Consider the following 23231-nt stretch of genomic DNA (forward strand, 5'->3'; position numbering starts at 1 on the left):
TTTTCAAACATCAAAATGTAAATTTTTAAAGTGCAATACAAAAATGACTATACATTTCTCGCGAGAAAAACGATTTCTTGAATTTGGATGTTTTTTTAATAAACTGATAGCTTACTTTTGATTTTGAAAAAATTTCATTTTGTCAGCAAAAGATTACAGATGAATTTTGTTAATTATCGATTTTCAATTTCTGAAGTAATTTATTCATAGAAAAACTGCATTTTCCTTTTCCTTTTTATTACTATAGAAACGAGTCATTGATAATTCATCTTTTCCATTACTCAGTTGGTTATTAAACTCAAGTAAATTACATACCTACATATTAAAACTAAACATCAAATTGCTCAGCAATTTCATGAAATTGGATTGACCTCTGGCCTAGAAACACTTCCACATTTCAACGATAGGTAATTCAATGTTATTTCGAACTTGTAATTGGCAGTAAATTTTTATAAAAGCCAATTGTTTGGAAAATTTTTCATAAGTGCCCTTCCCCTGTCCCCTTTTCTTTCAAAAACTTGCCTATAAATGATGGAGTCTCTTTGTGGTATGTTTTGAAATTTTGGAGTTTTGGATCATTTTTTTCATGAACATATCAAGGCTTACATACTTTTATTTTGAACATTTTTTCACGCTACTTTCATAGAAGGTTTTATTGATGAACATTGTGTAAGGTGGTGTAGTAAGCAATATTTCTACAGGAGGCTCCATCCTTTGGGTTCCAACCCCCCCCCCCCCCCATATTCTAAAATATGTTTTTGTTGTATTTCAAGTTGTTTCAAAATTCTGAGGGAGGGGTTCAAAAATTCCGAAATTTGGTTTCAAGGGCAAATTTCAGCCCCATGAGCCTACAGGGCCAAACCGGTTTAAAGTTTGGATTTAAAATTAAAAAACAGTTTTTAAAAAAGTTTTTCCACAAAATTTTCAAGTTAATTTTAGGTTTCGTTTTTTCCAAAATTTGAGGCCCTTTTTTCAATTTTAAAGACGATAGAGCCACGATCCCTCGACCTTTGAAGCAACCGTGTTTTAGAAATTTATTAAGACACCCTCTCATCGAACAATGGTCAATTGATCACCCAAGAGTTGACAAAATGAGACCCGAATAAAAAAATACGAAGACTACTGCCACGAAATACCACACACATCTGAATAAAAATGAGGCCATTCGTCGAACCGAACGAATAATCGCCATAAAACTCAATCAGCGATTCATCGTAACAACAATTCATACTTGTGGCGGATTCAAACACTTCACAATCCGAATCCGTAGACCGGAGAGTGTATCGACAAAATAAACACGATCTTATAATTTTAAACGCAGACCTGCGATTGTCTTATCATTATAAGGGACTTCTCGGCGTCGCGTCGATGACAATTCTCTTAAGCACTTCTACTTGAAATTCTTGCGTTCGCGAAAAGAATTTACACTTGTACCGAGTGAGGCTCCAGGAAGTAGTATTACATCATCGCTACCGTGCATTACGGTCACTGCGGTAATTTATCACTCCTCCAAAGCATTCTTTCACTGTACTAACGAGGAAAAAATATCTAAAAAATTCTCTCCTTTCTATTAACGTTCGTTGGCTCTGGCTCGGGCTCGGGTCGCGCGCTTATTAGAAAATCCACATATTAGTTTATCTATATACTCCATTCTATAATGTTATTAAACCTCCAGAGATACGGCAGAATCACCATCATCGCTGTACCAGTGTACCGGCTTGATGTACTCAGACGTCTTCTTCGTGTCTATATATGCTATGGTCTTCCGATAAAATACAGGTTTTTTTTCAACGTTTACACGAAAGAGAGGCTATTATGATTCCATGACGATGGTGTACGGAAGTACATCATAATGTATCGGGTAATAAATTCGATTTAAAATCATTCGGGTAATCAATGATCGAGTAATGAAGTAAAAGCACACTCACCCCGTCATCTTTATTGAATTCGATTATTGGTACTCTGCATTTATCCTGAAACAGACAAAAAAATTATACGTTAAATCACCAGTAGCAAACAAAAAAAAAAGGTCGTGAGATAAGAGATCAAAGGTAAGGTATCCAAAAAATGGTGTTGAAAGTCACAAAATTAACAAACTAAAATTATGAGGAGTTGAAAATTATAGCCTTTTTGGGGGGGCGGTTTGCAATCCTCACTTGAGGGTGTGGCAATTTTATTGTTTAATATTGGGATACAATTAGGTGTACTCACTCCCATCACTTCAAAGTGCCACAAGGCTCATATGAGGGGGAAAATTATAGCATAAGGAGCCCTCCGCGACACCCTATTTTTTTCACAACACCGAGGGGTCAAAAATATGTTAATTTTCGAATTCTGCGACCTCGATTCAGTAGGAATCGATATGTCACATCATATTTTTATCATTTTTCAAAAATTGTGATCGGAGGGGCATTGAGAGGTCAGTGTCATATCCAAAAATTAAATGAACATTGATTCAAAAAACAGAGCGTCCCTCGTCATATTCTATTCTTTGGTGTTTTAAATTGACCATTTTTAGAGCACTGGTTCAGCAGATTCCAGCACTCTCAACTTAGGTAAGGATGTATGTAGTAGAGACAAAGTCAATCCTATAACTTACTGCTTGAAAGTTGGAATTCTTTTCCTATGTTGCTCCACTCGCAAATAACGTGATATGGAGCAGAATGAAATTGCCCAGGGATCCTGTCACCCTCAGAGGACAATTTTTGCTATTGTGACACTCCATCATCATCAACATCATCATCATAGTAAAAAGTATAATACTCGAGATTGGCATTGCAGTTATAATAATATAATCTGTACTTTGCAATCGTTCTTACTTCACTGTTCCAGACACCAAAGTAGCAGAGAGTGCCAAAGAGAGCGAAAGAGAAAGAAAGACAATCAGTGGTGCGGTGGTTAGTACAATTACAAAACACGATCGTAAAGCAGTGAAAATGTTAAGGACGATGGCGAGAATTCAACCAGTATTGCATCTGAATAGGACACGATGTAGGCTACACCAAGAAGAAAAAAAGAGAGACTGGGAGACATCTGAAGCGCGACTGAAGGCCAAGTTCGATAGGTTATGGCTACACAGCAGAGTATCGCATCGTCGTGTTCACAAACAAACACAAACAAGCAAACAGACAAACACATAAGACGAGTAGAGTAGAGAGATAACCATAGACATACTCTACACAGCAGCAGCCGTAGCCGCAGTCCGAAAACCATCATCCGTAATAAGGCCATCGTGTTTACTTAATCGTCGCGGATGGCGCGCGCCACCGACCACCGCCGCGCTCGCGCTGCTGATGAAAAATTACACCGTGCTACGGATGTATTTTCCACGAATCTCCCGCTCCGTCTGTAACGTCCTCTCGCTGTCTCTGTCTCAATCTTAACACAATGTCTATCCATTTCGCAAACACACAAACAACACTAGTATGTACCTAAACGAAGGTATATTTTTTGACTTCATGATCGACTCACTATGGATAATGATGACAAGTACCATCGTCATGTCTTCTCTCTATCTCTCTCTTTCTAATGCATGGTACTTCTGAAAAGGACACACATCGTCGATGCAAGAAGCTCACAATCAGTCTCAGGGGGTAACCGGATATCGTGTTCGGTCGCTTTATCAAGGATATTGGTAATTCCTGGTTTATTTCTCGTTCTCTCAGGTTCGTCGTATAGTATAAGTAGAAGTACAACGAGATACTACATATTGGGCTTACAATTATTATAAAATGAAGCACATTTCTTCAGATATTCTTAAACCTAGTTTGGCTACAGCTTTGTATACCTGTAACCTAACACATTACGTAAAAAAGTACATTAATGAAGTCGTCGCAAAAACACATCAGAATACCTTGATCTTCGAAATACACGCTGTAATACGAGTATTGATCGATATCGACATACCTAACCTACAGGCCCTGATCTATCTTACAGCATTTCTCTATCTCTCCTTTCCCAAATGTTCCACTTTTTATGCACGTAGTTCAGAAATCTGCTCGGCAAATCGTATTCCAAAAAATTTCAAGAAACCCAAGATTTGTATCAATTTGAACGTGAAAAAGTGAAAAAAGACGGGCCATCGATTTAATTTTCATAATATATTTAAAAGATTTTAACTTCGACTTCTTGATGACCTTGGAACACGTCTTGTCCATTTCATTTTTCGATTAATGTATTAATATATTATTTTTGTGTACTTTTGAACTGATATGTGTATGAAGTATGAATACAGCATCCACCACGCTCTCCTCTTTCGTATCCAATCGTATCTTCGTCGAAGCGATCACATCGTCGATAGTACACTTCATATACAGCAACCATGTGTAGCTTATTATGTAGGATTTTTTCATTTTTTCGAATAACATATTTTGTACTTACAGACACACACACATGTAAACTGATAACTTATTGATCTAGCTCTTTCGAAACAAACACTTCTGTTTGAGCAGATGAGAAATTAATTCGATATTTTCGAAATGCATTATTTGCTATTGATTTTCATCTATTTTTCTAATCTTGTTTGACTTTTCGATTACCATTTTCTTCAAAAAATGTCAACTCATGAACCGTAACATCACACCCAAGCGATTTTTTTTGGATTACTGGTTTCAGATTTTGGGCTTGGATTTTGTTGAATCAAGTTTGGGGTTTCTGCTGTGGGCTTTATGCAGTTGGGTTCAAGGCATGAAAAAAAATGAAGGCATCAAAGGACTTTATAAGGTTCATTTTTTTGAGCATCTTTCCATTCATATGCACATTAGGAACCGGTTGGATCGCAAAAAAAAAACGTTGGAAATTTTGAGAAAATTCATTGGAAATTCTCATTTTGAGCTGAAAGTCACTCAAAAATTTTTTCATCTCCATATGTGCCTCTGGAGGAGAGATGTGGGTCCTCAGTAGTTAAGACGTGAACTGGCACCCAGGTACGGGTGCGAAGGTACCAAAAAACCTGGGTGCCAGTTCACGCCTTAACTACTGTCCTCAAAGAAAGGGCATTTTCGAAATTTTTGAAAAAATTCGTACATATTTTCGCTCTAGCCCCGACCCAACCTGTTTTGCAAAAATGGTCCAGTTCCAAAAAATAATATTTGAAATTCTGCGTCGATCTAGGCCATTACCATCAAAATCCATTTTAGAGATCTACAAAGTGATAGAAAATACTTACTTTTGGCTAAATTTATGTTTTGAAAATTTTTTCATCTCAAATGTTTCGCATCAAGATAGGGATATTAAAATATACTCGTAGAAAGATATTATTTTTGAAACACGAAATATTTTGGAACGCCTCGGGGACATTTTTTGTGGTTATTGCCACTTTCAAAAACTCGAGAGAAATATCCAAAAATTCTCGAAATACAACTTTGAAAATTGTACTCGTATTAATAAATTGAGATGGCTGAATTTCTCATTTTCACTATACAGATTCACCAAGTTTAAAAATGTGGCCCCTCTCTTCTCTCCAGATTATTATTCCCAGTAAGAAAAATAAATAAATTCACAGATTGTGCGAACTGACCCAGCAAACTTCAAAAGATCAGCAAAATGGCGAAAAGGTAAAGTAGAATTTACTTCGATTTTTGAAAAATTCATGATACACTACAGATCGCCTCTCACTTTTAGAAATATCATTCTTCCAAATTCTAAAAATAAACCCGAAAGTTTGGCAAAATTTATAAAGAAAAAAACCTGAAAACATTACCAACGTGATGATTAAAGAGTAATAGGTATAGAGATAAGGTAAGCCACTTGATCTAAATATGCAATAAAAACGTAGAAGGCGGGATGGATGCTGAAAGAAAAATCAAGTATTTTATATAATTAAAATCCACACGTGTATGTTTCCCTCCTATATAACATCTCGTTTCAACCATAGTATAGCGATTAAAACGGTCATTTTATTCAAATTATACAGAAAACGGATTAGGTACCTATTTAATGCAATCGTATAATCCAGTTTATTTGTCGAACTTTAAATAAATTAGCAGATGGAAGGAAAAGTCGAAAACATGTAATTTCAAAGTAAGAAATTCAGAAATCATCGCAATCGGTGTATGAGACATGGATTTCTTAATAAGAAAATCCAAGTGTTCAATATTTTGAATTTTTTATGAAAAAAATCCAAAAATAACGCTTCTCTCTTTTTTGAAAAATGAATTCGATCAAGTTTTTATAGGAGTAAGTATTAAATAAATATATTCTATGTATTGCATAATATTTGGTGCACAAAGCGAAAAAGTATGAAACTCAGGAAAGAAATAAGAATTCAAAAAATAACTTGGTTCAAAAAAGAGAAACGATCGAGTAAAGTAATAATGTAAAACTAGTAAAACTGAATAGTAGATGATTGAAATGAAACCCAACTCTTCTACTTCTCTCTTTTAACAATATTAGTGGATCAATCGCAGCGAAGAGAGAGAAGAGAAAGGGAAGAAGGAAAGCCAGCTTGAACAACATCCTACCGCATCAGAATCGTTACCTATCTAATTAAAACACAAAAAAAAACGAAGAAGAAATAGTACACATTGCATTAGGCCATTCATAGATGTACTCGGAATGGTGAATCCAGCGAGGGGGGAGGGGAGGAGAACAAGATAACATAGTCCATTTCCGATTGACGACCCATGCAATGCTGTACGAGCGAGTATCACATTATTACTCGTATTTTTATACTTATAATGTGGAATTTCTTCAACTAGACGACTGGAATCCGGTATTAATTTTTAAAGCTGAAATTAACATAGGTCAAATTAAATCGACGTTCATTTTCGACCTCACTTTCCCGCGCAAATGAAAGGTCAACGAGAATTTCAAAGTTTGACAGATACAATTTCCTGGATCTTTCATCAATAAATCGAATACTACTCTGGGCGAGAAAAAATCGCGAATAGATCAATTATCAATAAAATCTTGAAATTTTTTGAGTTATTCTTAGAACATGGTTCTGGTCATCGACTCAACTGAACGACCTTTTTTTTTCAAAACTTTATTCTTAGTTCATCAGCTGGACACCAAATTAATAATCTTCCAAGCTATTTTGTTCAGAGAGAAAAAAAACATCAATTTCTATACAAGACAGGCCCTGTACAATTTGAATAGAAAAATTGTCACGCTGCATTTGCAAAATTACCAGAAAAGAGAAAAAAATGCCAAGATAGCTGCGTTGTTGATGAATCATGGGATGAGCCCACCTTCAGCACTGGCTCGATTCGTCGTGTTCGGTTTCACGACACTTACAAGTTAATTAGCCGAATTAGTGCTTTACCAATTCGTTGGCACCTACGATGGTAAAACAGATGTTTGCAAAGTTAAGTCAAAGCTACACGGTCAAGGTCATTCGATGATGCGTTCAAATAGCGCAGACGAAATTCACACTGATGACGACAAAATTCGCAGGGCTGCGGTTTTGAAAATTTTCCAAATCTATCAGCTGTGTACGGAGTATACACATCCTTGACCGTATAAGACTCGGACGGTACAGTACGGATGCTTCGATTATAACGAGGTGAGTTAATATTTCCTTTCTTTAGGCGATATCGTGAAACAGAATAGATTTTTTACTTCTGGTACAAGATACTCGTAATTAATAATTTTGAGGCGAAAACGAACAGGGATGGATGTAGAATAGAAGCAAACGAATACACTCAACAGCAATGTAAAAATCGCAGAATGCATCAATTACCATCGAAAAGCACATAGATGAAAAAGTATACTCATAATGTAATGGTTATCAAGTCATTAACTATTTCATCATTGATATGCGTTACATTAACACTTTACGCTTCGTATGTGCAACCGCCTTTCGCGCCCTCGTCTCTATTCTCCCTACCACTCGTCCCGGCTCTTTAAATCCATTCACTTCATTATGCAGACCGCTCAACAGGATCCATAATACCTACCAAATATTGCCACGAAATTGGTAAAGAAAATTACATCGAATATTTCCGACCTCCCCTCCATTTCTTTTTTTCTTCTTCTCATATACCATACCATAATACCTGCAGCAGGGACAAGGACATCTAAGATCTGACACTTGGACCGAATCTACTCGCATGATCACGTCAATTAGCCTATATAATGTCACGATTTAGGTATACATTATATGTACCTATGAAATCCTACCATATCGTCACTATTTTTCTTTTCCTTTGTCTTGAGAAAAAAAAAATTCGTACTTTTGAGCCACTCGATTATATAATTAATGCATTCGTGGCCACGACGACGGCGGACGCGGACGGCGAGAAACAAACCCTCGAATTTTTTTTCACCGTCTCGATTACATCATTGCCGACGAAATTGTTCGTTTCGATCGGCCAACAAAGAGATAGGAAAAGTTACACTTGACGTAACTTTCACTCAATAGCGCAGTGCAAATTGCAATGCATTAAATTTATATTATACACACACACATACATCATTCTCTCCCTCTTTCTCTCTTATACTCCTGTCCTCTCTCGTCTATCTTATGATCTCATGGTGCCATGCAACCTTCTAATTTGCAATACAGACAAAAGCCGGATTGCAACCGCATATTCTGCTCCATACACATTTGGAAATAACTCGACTACCTTGGCACTTGTGAATTTGCGGTAAAAATTATACCATTAAATTACTTCCGTGGTTTTGACAATAAAAAAAATACACTCATATTCGCGTATAGAGGAATTTAGTATGTCAATACCTTTGGCGGCGGAATGGATTTCATTTTTTTTTTTGTATTTTTCTGCTTCTCTGCCTCTGTCTGTCTCACTATACTGCAAGCAGCTCTCTTGTTACAGTGCGCTCAGATTCGATCTTCGAAATATATTGTCGTTGTTGGTTGATGGTTGGGTAATTTACTACTACAAGGTATGAATGCGAGTAGGTATATTCGTTCGAGAGATGACTGTAAGATTTCATGGCACAGATGAACAGAAGGTTGCACTTTGTAGATGTGGTCGGAGACGGGAGAAGAGGCGAATTTTCTTTCTTTATAAATCGTAGAATTCGAACTTCAATGAAACACACCGTTTACGAATATATATATTTTGTCCATACTAAATTAAAAGGATAGAATATTCCAGAACTAAATTCGTGTACCTAATACCTATATCTAAAACTAATTACACTCCACGTACGAAAAATTGCATCATTTTTATTCAGTGCCACCGTCAATTGGGAGGGAAGTGGAAAAATTGGACCTGGGCGCACGTTTTTAAAAAACATTGTGAACTTTATTTTTAGAAGAGGAAATGCAATCGTCATTTTTGAACAGAAAATGAAAACTTCATTTTGTTTTCGAAGAGAGTAGTCAAGTCATGCAAACTAAATTTTTGGAGAAAAAATACAAACTTCATTTTTGAAATAAAATGCAACTTTTATTTTTGAAGGAGAGAAATTGAAAATTTACTTCATTTTTGAAGGGAAAATGAAAATTTCAATAAAGAACAAACGCTATCAAACTTTTCTAATAAAAAAAGTCTCCAGTAAAGAAAAAAAATTTCTACTAAAAGAAATTGTTTTTCGCGAAAAATTTTTTTCTAGACCTGAACTTTCGAAAATGAAAACTTCAACATCAAAAAATGAAGTTTTCACTTCTATAATAAAATTTTTTAAAAACGAAATTATCGTAACACTTTTTAGGAGGAGGGGCTTTTTCAAAGGGAGAAAACATGCGGAAAAATGTGTTTTGTGAACAATTCACTTTTAATTTCAATTTTTGAAAGAAAAACATGCTTTCTTTGGAGGAGGGAGGGGAGAAAAGTTTTCACTCGAGGCTCTTATTTTTTGATTTTTTGCCCTGGGCCAACATTGGTACTCGACGGAACTGCTTTCATCAGTAAGATTCTTATTTTTCCTCAAAAATCGTTCCTTTCGACGATGAGGCAATCTGACGGATGAAATTCAACATCCAATTTTCAAAACCACTGAAAATTTGCCAAATCAATGAAAATTTATTTCGAAAGTATTGGTACTTATACTTGACAGGAAATTAATTATTTCTGAATTTCCGAAATAGGAAATTATCAAGAATGAAAAAACATTTGCTCAGAATGTCTAATCTAATAGAAATCGAATACCTAATAAATTAATAATAAAAAGCAAAACTGCAAACAGTGGGAAAATTAGGGGAAACACAGCGTTACAAGTGAAAAAAATAAGTATCGAATTCAACATAGCATACTACCCAGAAAAGTTTTGAGCCCCCTAACTGCACAGAAAGATGAGCCAAAGATCTTCAAAGTGCAGTTACTTTTGAAAAAAAAAAGAAAACAAATGTTTTTTGTCATTTCTGAGCCCTATAGATAATTACAATTACCTGTGCAGACTGCAGAGCCTCGGTCAACCCCCTCCCCTCCCCACCCAAACGTACAAGATTGAGGTTCTGCATCCGCCGTCCCATTATGTACCATAGAAATTCAATACCACTTTTAGTCCTCTACAAACGACTTGAAAATTGATGATAGATCACAAAAATTTTCATTTCGTATCATTTTCACGAAACTGCCTAAATAAAAAGAGAAATACATATGAGCTAAATTAAATTTTATAATTTCTCTCACGTGAAGACGCGGAAAAGGACATTTTCGAAACCGACTTCTCGCATCAAGAATGACTTGTTTTATTTCTTGAATTATCAATTTTTCAAAGCTTGCCCTCTCACTTCACTCGAACTGATTAGAATTCTGCGGTAGGAACAAACTTTCAAAAATTTCCAAGAAGGGAATACTTTATTTTAGAAATTTTCAAAAGACATTTCATAAATTAATTGAAAAAATTTATTTTTTGTATAAAACCATCGTTTTAAAAATTTAATGACTCGTAATTTTCGTGTTCGACAATTTTTGAATTTTTATATCCGACGACGTCCCCCCTCCCCCCTCCAAAAAAATTCAAGTTTCTTTTGATGGATCTATTTCAAAAATAAGGGATACCAAAACTGAAATGAATAATTGAATCAGTGGGAACACTGGGAACAGAAAGGGACCAAGTCACATTTTTGGAAATTTTTCTTTTCACGGATATAGGGGTTTCAAAGTACGGCAGATCGACTGGTGATGTCAGATTTCCGCAAAACTGCCGGGAAAGTGGTATTTGGGCGCAGAAAAAGGGCAAATCCGCATTTATGACTTTTTTGTAAAATGTTTTAAATTCCTTGAAAAATAACTAACATTTTTGAGAAGACCATTTTTTGAAATTCAAGTTAATCTCTGAACTAAAAAATGATGAAAAAATTAACAACTTCGGCAAAAAGTCTTATACCTCAAGAGGTTTTTGGTCAATTTAAACGAGATAGCAGTCTAAATGATGTACTTAGATGTAGAATCATGCCCCATTCGTGCCCGAGCAATTTCAAAAGAAATTTTGTCGATTGGGTGCAGAAAGGGTCTAAGTCCCATTTGTTTAGGCAGCAACAGCGCCGGCGCACGTGAATATTTTTTTTTTCTAAACAATGCTAAAAATTGTGTCTTGGGGTCCTCTTTCAATGACCTTAAGCATGTTTACCAAAACTTTTTAATTTTCAAATAAATCAGTTTTTTGTTATTCCTGAAAAGTCTGAAAATGGACTTAGCCCCTTTCTGTTACCACCGATTCAATTTATAAATACGCCAATCATATTTGAATCAAGTATTACAAAACGTAATCAGAAAACGAGAAAATTTTATGCTGATTGCAAAATTATCTAACGGTAAATTGTATAAGTACGTATAAAAAACCTTCAGCGCATTCTGCAACACAAAACAGCAGTTAAAATGGATCTAGCTGAAAGAATTGCCACAATATTCAGAAATTGTTTAATACATCCAATTTTCCATTTTTCCAAATTTCCTTTCTTTAAATCAACCGTTTCTAATTTTCTAGGCAGGTATCAGTATTCTCTGACTTTTATCTTTTGCTAGGAAATGATAACTGTGATCCGAATATCTTTCCTGATCCTTTTAAACGATCTGAGCAAGGATGAATTGATAAAATGGCATCGGAAACGTTTTGGTTGTGATTCTCTTTTATTTGTGCAAAGAAACGTCTCTTACATCGACATCTTTCAAATTCCAACAAAAATACGTTGATGTATGCTCGTTATAATTCCTTTTAGAAAGCAATTTTACCTTTCAAACGTCGAAAAAAATCACAATTCTTTTTCAGAATCATAAAATAATCGTACTTTACTTTCATATTTTCAACCATATTTAACATCAATTGATCAATAAATTCATTTGGCATAGGTCACAGAATAATGCATCATTTCCTAAAGTCTACTTAAAATGCAACAACATAATGGTCAATTTTTGTTCAAACACATCTAAAGCATCACTTATAACACTTCAAATCCGTAATACACCTAGAACTCTATAACATCTGAAGTACGATTTTTACAAACCACTCCATTCAACAGTCAACTTCTTGACCTATCTATCACCTAAATGTGTGCATATGTTGAACTAGAAAAACTGCAAAACATCCTTGTACAATAAGTAGGTACAGTACAGGTAGGTACACCACCTAAAACCATTACACACGAATACCAACTCAAGTTACATCCCTCGACTCGTTTAAACATTTACCTGTTGATAAACAATTCGTCGATTCAATTTATTGTTCGCGTGCTCTAAAGAATATTCAGTTCACCTCAACGCATATTTCATACCTACTGTGAAAATGTCACTTACAGACTAGAAGAAATTTACTAGGCGGTAAAAAAATTCGTACTTTGGTAGTAAACTCGTTGTTTAGGCGGGTAATAAATTTTGCCACGTTTTTTCTACATTTTGCCAAGTCTCTGGCTTGTAAACCGATAGATACTGGGTATAGTATTTACTTAATGGAATTTTTTTATTCACATAGCTGTTTCAATTTAACAGTACATGACAATGTGACTGCTGCGTAATGAATTTTACGAAAAATTCCTTCGATACCGTGCACCAGGGCTTTTTAAAAAAAATTACGATTGTAATTATTTTATCATTCGAGACGAGAAAAAATTTTCAATAAGAGTATGTGGTGACGAAATTGGCAAAATTTTCTCGATCAGTTGCGTGGTATTCGCTATTTTTAATTTTTTTCAAAACAATTTTTCCCATATGTGAATTTTCAAAATCGACTCGAATTGTCAAAATGTGACTATTTTTACGAATTCGAGGATTAGCAATACAATGATGATTGATGATACATTTTCCTGCTGAACAAATATGTAATTGGGATCCCATGTACGAGAATTTTATATTTTTAAAATCGTTTCTCTCCCCTTCTTGGTACGAATACTGAAAAAAACTGAGGGAAATTCACCTTTTACCCTCACATTGCGTCACGTGTTTACGATTTTCCGAGTAGCGTTAACCAGGCGATAAATAATTTTCCTGCATCTATTGATAAAAAACTCTACAATAGTCGATATTTATGGTACACGGTGAATCAACACCGCAATAATAGCTATAGGTAACCTTCTACGTATTGAAATTAGCTCGCTGATTATTTTCGGCCAATCAATTAAAATTTTTCACATTTAACAATAGTAATGATTAGGCGAACGCGTAAGTACCTCCATAAATCCGCATTCGGTTACGTTCGTACTATGCTCGTATTTTATTTCGATATAAATATGATTTTTCTCATTGAACGTATTAATGAAAGATAATTATTCAAGGTTACTTTAAAGCGGTGTACCTCTGAACAATACGAAAAAGAATAATAAATAGTCATTAAGAAGATACAGTAGGTACCTACCTACCTATACACATATACGTTTAGAAAAACCCAAAAAATAAGGTCACTCGAAAGTGAGAGCAGGGGGAAAAAAATACCTATACTTTTAGCCCTGTGAATTGTACAAAAAAAAATAATCTACCGAACGCAAGGTTTGTACTAGTACTAATCGATGGACTAGTATGAAAAAAAAATAGTATAGTGACAAGCAGAACAGCACAATTTCTAGATTTAACCTGAATTATTCGAATGGCATTCCATCACTTGGCATACCAACGACAACCTACATAAATTTTTCACTCTAACGTTAATTTACGAGTAAGTCGACGTTAAACAATATGCACACACAAAAAATCCCTATCCCTCCGACTCGGTGTACAATTAAACTGCACTCTTGATCGTTAAGCTTGGAGTTATCTCTTCACACTAGTTTATGATTACGTGTATCATTTCCTTGTATTATTTATGTTAGTGGGTCAAGTCTCGCCGCTCAACAGACGTCCAATACGTTACGAAAATCACGAAAGATCATTTTTTTTCCCCTTCGATTCATCATGTTTTGTTCAGCGAATGATGCAAAATTACAAATTTAATACTCGTACCATCCGTTTGCGAGACGTGGTGTAAAAAATGAAACCGAAAAGAAAGTAATAGTATAGAAAACGAAGGTTTTCAGACATTCGATTTACATTGCCAACTCCAGCGACGGAGGTACATACTTTTCCATCCTTATCCGATATGAATACGATACGATTGTGTGCTCTCGCTTTTTCTCGCGTTGTTTTTTTTTAAACATCTCCATCACGTAACCATTTTTTCTCCTTCTTTATCGACAATCTGGTTGATATTGATATTACAAAATATCATGTTTCAGCAAGTTTTCAATTTTCATCATCTGATCGAACTAAAACCATGCAAATAACAAGCATTTGCCTTACAATCTCTCTTCCCTGTCGGTTACAAATACAAAAACATTCGAGTACACTACGCCATCAAAACTCAAAACAGTAAATATGCGCAATATTCTCGAGAAATCGAGTCAAAACAATGCACACAGTTTATGATACACAATATACCTAACAACGTAAAAGATTCGCCAAGTTCATTCCTATAAATTGAGATTTTTAATTCGAAATTATTTACAACGATGAAAAAATATTCATGACAGATTTACTACGAAAAGCAAAAGTGAAGGACAGACTGTAACGACTGGTATTTGTCACAACCAAAACATTTTAACAATAATGCAATCGAAACTTTCACGTTGATGAATTTATTCGTCAAAACTAGATACTTGCAGCGATTTCTCAAGAAGCTTGCAACGATTCGAATCTGAACATCGATTTGTAGGTACGACGAAGTTGGTTGACACATAACATATTTTTTTACCAACTTTTGCAAAAATTGTAAGATACATTATGAGATGCATAGAAAACCAAAAATCAAAATTAACGTGCTTACTTGGTTTTTGAAAAAATCATTCAATGCTCGCTGAGCTGAATCAGTAAGTTTGACAAATATCATGGATTTTTTATCACGTACACAATTCTTTTCGATTAAATCATATTCTCCGGAAGATAATAAAGCCATCTTCGAGATACTTAAAATTAACTAAACGAACGAGCAAATTATTGATAAAAACCATTAAACATTACATGCAGAATAATTTAAAAATTATCTTTTAAAATACAAAAAATTTTCACAACGCAAATTCCAGTCCCCGCAAACACAACTGATACCGCCACAGTTGACCTCAGATACTAACAAAACAGCGTATTGTTATTCAATGAAATTTTTCGCCAGTCAGTGTTGCTCATCGTAGAAGCGTGAAATTTCATCCGCATCGAAATCGTCAAGTAGGTAGGCCGGATTACGTCGCATAAAAATCGTTTTTTGCTTAATTTGCGTTTTTATTAGAGGGATTTTATCAATAGAATAGAATTAATAGAATATTTTTACAGTTATTAAAACAAATTTCAACCGAATTTGATAATTTTAAAAATTAAACTCTTACCTACTTACAATTCTGTAGCTACGTTTCTTTCCCCGATCAACAGATGTTTTATGTTGAAGGTAACATTGATTTCATATCGGATCGGACACAGACATAATCATGCAAGTTGAAAAATTCAAAAGCAACTCGAAGTCGAATCTTCAATTACAATTTTCAATTGCAATATTAAAAGTTTTATAATAATTCGTAGGTATTACACGAACAATACTGTACTTAAAAAGCAGTCATTTTCTTTTCCAAAGTTTCTAGTCATTAAGAACAGGAAGGTAATTACGTATTGGTAGCATCAACAACTGTCATGTCCTGGCTAGGTAGGTACGTAGGTACAGCTGATTTGCTGATGATGATTGTATACTGGATCGTTCAAAGTCGAAATAAAAATGCATAATGAATTATTAATAATCAACGCTCAATAATTTATATATCATTCCGATACATTAAGGATTTGAAATCATTTTTAATCTAGTTTACGTTACCATAGTTACTTAATTCAGTGAAAAGATTTTTGAATGCATGTTTTTTTTTCTCACCTTGGAACAATTATTATGCAATAATAAACGTTTTAGTTCTTTAGCAACTGACGAATTTACTTCATTTAATTGTCGAGTAAATCAATGATTGTTATTTGATTTTGCAAATACATATTTAACTCTCTATTACAGTAGGTACGCATATTTATATCGAGTTTGTCAGTTATCGAGTTCGATTCATTTATTAAATGAAACTACACACTCGAGAAAGATATTTCTATTATAGCGAAATAAAATTACCTCTCGCCTATCTTATAGCCTAATAGATTTAATCATACGCGAAGAAAGTTGCAATTGGATTTAAATTTTTACACATGTCCTCATCGTCCACGATGAATACTAATTCACCTATTACCTATACCTACCATTTGAAAAATCACCGTCGTCGTCGTCATTTCAATTAATCGGCGAGAAAATTTCGATGATTTTTATTCCTAATCTTACGCAATAAGATATCTCGGCACTTCTCCTATCGTTGAAAAAATAATATACAAAAACTCGGTGTCTCAATCGCATAACCATAGAAGATAATTTTTTTTTCATTTTAAGGTGACCAATTTGAGCAATATTGGCGAACACAATAAAACTCATCAATTTGGTACTGTACTAGCGCAACTTCGCTTGAAAATTCATAATCAAACATTTTCCATAGAAACCAGTTTCATATTTCAAATACCATAAAGATTTTTTTTTTTTTATAACTGAATAAGCAAACAGGTAATTAATTAAACTGACGATTAGGATGCATACATGCGGTTCAATGCATATAACACGAAGAAAACCAGTTAGAGAGTAAAAGTATCAAAGGTGTTAATAATACGAATAAAAAATGTTCGGCAGATGAGCATAACACTGTACGAGTACATGCTTACACTTGCGATAAGTGAAAATTATGTTTACCGCGCATCTTTCGATTCAATAAGGTATGGATAAAAATGAAAAGTATGTTTGAAATTTTTATATATTATTAGCGCTAATATGTAGATCACGAGTTGACCTCGATTTGTCGCCGTCATCGCGTTTAACTTTTAAGGGAAGAAAAAAAAAGAATCGTTTAACTCTCCTCTTCCATTACACTCCATCTCCATATTGTATCCATTGATCACGCCAGTGTAACGACCATTGTATCGCACACTCAGCAACTCAGTTACACAGACATACTCGTGCGGACCTACTTTTCGGAAATTAATTAACACTAATGAGCGAATACCAGCGTACTTCCTTCAGTCCATTTAAGATTAAATGGCGTAATTTGACTCGCGTATACTTTGTTGTCATCCACTTAGGCATATCTTCATTTTATATTTAATATGTACCTGTATAGACCTCTACTGATTACAGGTGCCATTTTGCACGTATAGGTAACCAATAACGAAGATACAACGACCGGAATTTACAGACATTGTTCAAATTTAATAACAACAGCCCCAGTCCAGACTCGCAATGACTTCCATGTTGCATTAACACTCACAGTCACAATATTCGTTCCAGATACTCCGAGTACCGTAGGTAATTAAAAGTAACTTCTCTTTTCACTTTTGTTCCAATATATGTGCTTATACACGAAGCAAAAGTGTAAGTACCTAACTTGATTTTAACACTTAGCAGACCTATAGGTACTTGTTTATTGTTTGGTGTTTCTACCTACTCTTATTTGTTTGTAAATTATTTCTTTTTTGCCAACCTATTTGGCCGAATATTAACTGTTTACAGTTTAGAATTTTCCAACACTACTAATAAGACATGTGAAGAAAGTAGGGAATTATGGGATTTAAGTACGTACGTACATGTGTATTTTTTTTGTTTGCCAATTTTCGAACTTTTTAATTTGCATCATAATAGCAAATTAACGATTAAGTATCTTCTTTGTTCGAAAATTCATGAACATACTTGACAACTTGATTACAAAAATAGCCCTCGTCAGTTTTTTAAAAAATCGTGAAAGTGCTATTCTTCACTAGGTAGGTACATGATATGGACGCATCATTATGCAGCTTTCCAAAAAAAATTTCTGAAAATAATAGGAACTATTACTTAAGTTGATAGAAAAATCACTTTGAACGCGGTCTATCAATTCATCAGATCCATTTGTAGTGGTTTTTTGCCTCGCATGCTTTTTATTTTTATTATTGACAAAGACTACTTTTGTAATCGAATCGTCCCTCCCATCTACCTGTTATCCAAACATTTTTGCAAAACATTTTACGTATCCGGTTTCAGACTCCTTATTTGTTCATTGTAGGCAACCACATGCACATCAAAGTTCAAAAAAATGCATCTTTTCAAAAATTGGCCAAATTAAAAAAATAAATACGTTGAGCAAGAAATTGTTCGAAAAAAGTGCATTGTACATTTTTTGACTGGCTTTATTTTCGATGGGCTGCAATATTGATCAGATATGCAGTGTGATACAAATTGATACTAGCCTTTCACTCGCAATTCTATACTACCTATGGTTTGTTTAAAACCTTTGTTAATTAAATTCCTAGGTACTTATTATAAATCGGCGGTTTTATACGATTTACTTCTTCTGGCCAGTAATACAAATCCTGACATGAAGAAGAACATTGGGTCGGATTTTCATAATTCAACTCTAAGTAAATGTACGTCTACTTCCTACAGAATAGAAATTTTAAAAAAGGAGTCAAGTTCAATTTTATTCGTTGTAAAAGAAGATGTATCATAATGATTCTAAAATGAATTTTTTTAAAAAAGTTGAAAAAAAGGGAAACAAATGAGAACAATCATTTTTTTAAAAATGGAAATTGATTACAAAAAAATATAGTAGCTAAAAAAGATTATGAAAAAAAACTTTAGCAGTGTAAATCTTGATACTGCGAACGTTTAGGAATTAAATTCAATTATCCCTCACGGAAAAATATTGGTCGGTAGGTAGGTAGGTAGGTAGTTTTTTTCATAGAATGGTAAAAGTATTTTGCTAATTGCTGAAGGTTATAATAAAGGTATACAAACATCACACATACATTATTACAAAATCTTAATTTTAAATACTTCTCCATTTCATCGGTTCACCTCAAAATTCGTTGTACAAGATGCTATAATTATTTCTCTGTGCAACATTAAATTTGAGAAAAATAAAATTCTGTTTGAAAGTAAAAATAAAAACACAATATCATTTTCTATTAGCTACTTACCTTAAAAGCAACAGAAAACAAATTTATGTGGAAAGTATCTCTTACATTACATGTCTATACCTACTAAAACAATCTAAAAGACTAATAATTTAAAGCTGTAAGGTATCATCGATTAGATTGGAAATGAAAAAATTGGAACTAAACATTTCAGTACAAAAACTAAAAACACACATTTATGATGTGAAAATGATGTTATTTAGCACGAATTGAAGCAGTCACATCATCTATAGTTAAATGAGTAATAAATTTCGTAAATTATTCATAATCGGTTGAAGACTTTTTTGATGATTATTACTTCAAACAGAAGGTTTTTCTATTTGTGTAAAAGTGAGTACAATTCGTTTCAAAAACAATTTGACATTTCAAAATTTGTAAACCCATATTAGAAAAAAAAAAAAAAAAAAAAAAAGAAGAAGAAAGAAACTGCACAAAACATAAAACAACGTTAGCACATTTTATTTAGATGTGAGCAAAAAATTCATTTTTTAAAATGATTTTTTGAATTCTTTTATTAGAATATTTTAAAGCTGATTCAAATTGCTTTTAACTTCTTACATATATAAGTACTTCGAATTGAAATCCGAAACTTGATCAAATTCAGTGTAATTTTATAACATTCCATCCGTATCCGTATCCATAATGCAAACTGAAGGTTAATCATGTGGGCATTGTTTAAACATGACATAATGGGTACGAGTAGGTACGATTATTTTGCAATTTTAACCGTAGATAAAATTATATGATCATGATAGAGCCTAGGTGTGTTTTATTGAAAAAAAAAAGAATTCACAATGCATTTACTAACATTATTCGTTTATTCGCTTTTCATTTATGTTTCATTGAAGTGAATCCAAAGTTCTTGATTTAATCAACGCATGATATTAATTTTTTTAATTCTTTTTTTCAAAACAATACCATAGCAGAATAAAGTAGCTGCTTGAGTAAAATAGGGAATATTATTACACCACATCTGCATTACGATAACTGCAATACCTAAGTGACGGATTTCGAAAGAGGAAGATATCACGAAACATTTGCCCGTTGGTGTTCTATGAAGTGAAGTGAAATTTGATGTAAATAAACCACTGAACTACAAATGAAAACAATTTTCAATTTTCATGCTGCACTTTGTATCACAAGTCCTTTTAACTTTGCTCTGTTGTAATCCATAGTACAATCATTTTTATGGAATAGGTAGGTACTAGCCACCTACAGGAATGTTTTTGGAGAATTTTGAAAAAATAACAATTTTCGTCTTCTACAACAGTATTAAAGCTTAACTTTCGTTTTATTCTAATGATCTTTTGCTACATTTTTGCTCCTGGTATACCTATCATGTGAATGATATAAACTGAAACTGACGTTAATGATCTCTAATCAGAGTTCTTTTTCAGTTTCTTCGAATTTTAGTCTTAGAAGGATAAATTTCCATGGTACTCAGTTAGCCCTAACAACCAATCCGCACATGGATTATTTGAAAGCAAAACCGCCGAACCGACATTTAAAATTTCTTGAACATGTATGTACAATTTGCTGGCGCTCATCACCTTAGCAGTAGCGGTACATTCAGGTAGAGAAACGTCATAAAGAGGTGTAGAACTGAACCTATGTTAAGGCTCTATATGATATGGGTGTACGCATCCACCATTTTGTTCCCTGAAGTGATAACGAACTAGTAGTATGCATACAATTTCTCATGTAAAAATGCAATTTTTTAAATTGTTTGCGAGTTTGGGTGAAGTGTTATGCAGTCTTAAATTAAAGACAATGAAATTCCCTATCGATTAATGTTAAATTTTGATCATTTCGCGTAAAAATAACGATTTTATGAATACTTCTATTTTACTGATTTTTGCAGTCTACGTACGTCATCTTTAAACTAGAAATACTCGAAATTTTCAGAGGACACATAAGTAGGTATTTTAATGCAGTAAAATGTTCGGAATTTCGTATTCTTTAAAATGAGTTATTACCGAAAGCTCTACATGCAACCGTTCAAAAGTTTTCGAAGTTGAAAGTTGCGAAAATCAGCTGCGGGCAGTAAGTATTCAACTTTGAACTTATTTTACTCAAAATTTTCAATGAACACATAGGTATTTTAACAGCAAAATGTTCGTAATTTTATCGTCTTTAAAATGAGCTTATAACGAAAGTTCTACCTCTCATCGTTCAAAAGATCTTGAAGATCAAAGTTGCGGAAAGTAAAATAAATACTGATCGAAACTACAATAAGGGAACCTCTTGAGGTGTCCGCCTCCGATTTGAACGGGACCGCGATTTTTGGAAAGAGCATGTTCTAAAACCCCCAAATCCAAATATTCAGCTGCCCAAGTTCATTTTTCGATTTTTGGCGAATTTTTGAAAAACCAAAATTGACTATTTCATTGGTGATTTAGGCTTTTTTTTAAAAAATACGTACTTGATCATTAAAAATGTTCAAAATAAGTCCTAAAACTGATATTAACCCCCAAATCCAAATTTCGCCATTTCCAGCCATTCTGGAGCCTCCAGCGCTATTTTTCAATTTCTCCAGAATTTTAAATTTGCTCCAGAAGGCGTGAATATGAAGTTGGTAAGCTAAAAATCGAGTTGTGTGTTATAATCGATCTGTTTAACGAGTTTATCCACATTTGAGCCGATTCTGGAGCGGACACCTCAAGAGTGGTTTTTTGACCAGCTTTTTTATAATAAAAATATCCAAAAATTAAAGGGAGGCCCAAGAAAGGCTGGAAATGGCGAAATTCGCTCTCGTGTGGTTAATTAATGACGAAATACATCGATCGCGCAAATTTCAAAAATTTCCTCACAAACGAGGAATTTTTGGTTTTTGGATATTTTTATTTCGAAAAAAAAACTGGTCAAAAAACCACTCTTGAGGTGTCCGCTCCAGAATCGGCTCAAATGTGGATAAATTCGTCAAACAAGTCGAGTATAACACACAACTCGATTTTTAGCTGCCCAACTTCATATTCACGCCTTCTGGAGAAAATTGAAAATTCTGGAGAAATTTAAAAATCGCACTGAAGGCTCCAGAATGGCTGCAAATGGAGGAACTCGACCTCAGGGGGTTTGTTGTGTTCGAAATACAGCGATTCGCACAAATTTCAAAAATTTCCTCGCAAACGGTAAAATTTTGATTTTTTTGGATTTCTTATTATGAAAAAAGCTGGTCAAAAAACCACTCTTGAGGTGTCCGCTCCAGAATCGGCTCAAATGTGGATAAATTCGTTAAACAGGTCGAGTATAACACACAACTCGACTTTTACCTGCCCAACTTCATATTCACGCCTTCTGGAGCAAATAGAAAATTCTGGAGAAATTTAAAAATCGTACTGGAGGCTCCAGAATGGTTGGAAATGGCTAAATTCGCTCTCGTGTGGTTAATTAATGACAAAATACTGCGATTCACGCAAATTTCAAAAATTTCCTCGCAAACGGTAAAATTTTGATTTTTTGGATTTCTTATTATGAAAAAAGCTGGTCAAAAAACCACTCTTTAGGTGTCCCTCCCAAAATCGACTCAAATGTGTATAAACTCGTTAAACAGATCGATTATAACACACAACTCGATTTTTAGCTTACCAACTTCATATTCACGCCTTCTGGAGCAAATTCAAAATTCTGGAGAAATTGAAAACTAGCGCTGGAGGCTCCAGAATGGCTGGAAATGGCGAAATTTGGATTTGAGGGGTTAATATCAGTTTTAGGACTTATTTTGAACATTTTTACTGATCAAGTACGTATTTTTTTAAAAAAAGCCTGAATCACCAAAATAGTCAATTTTGGATTTTCAAAAATTCGCCAAAAATCGAAAAATGAACTTGGGCAGCTGAATATTTGGATTTGGGGGTT

At 34.1% G+C, this 23231-nt stretch overlaps 1 protein-coding gene across 1 annotated transcript in view; it reads right to left on the reverse strand.

Annotated features, from left to right (window-relative positions):
- The window catches only part of LOC135845766 (RNA polymerase II elongation factor Ell-like), a 41509-nt gene extending 26060 nt beyond the window's left edge, over positions 1-15449 (reverse strand). The window contains exons 1-2 of the mRNA XM_065364589.1: positions 15142-15449; positions 1929-1973 (exon numbers count right to left, since the gene is read on the reverse strand). Coding sequence (XP_065220661.1) covers positions 1929-1973; positions 15142-15270 — 174 coding nt within the window. The 5' untranslated portion in view covers positions 15271-15449. The remainder of the gene's footprint in view (positions 1-1928; positions 1974-15141) is intronic.
- Between the last annotated feature and the right edge of the window lie 7782 nt (positions 15450-23231).

This window comes from Planococcus citri, chromosome 4 (assembly GCF_950023065.1).
Source record: "Planococcus citri chromosome 4, ihPlaCitr1.1, whole genome shotgun sequence".
Lineage (NCBI taxonomy): Eukaryota > Metazoa > Arthropoda > Insecta > Hemiptera > Pseudococcidae > Planococcus > Planococcus citri.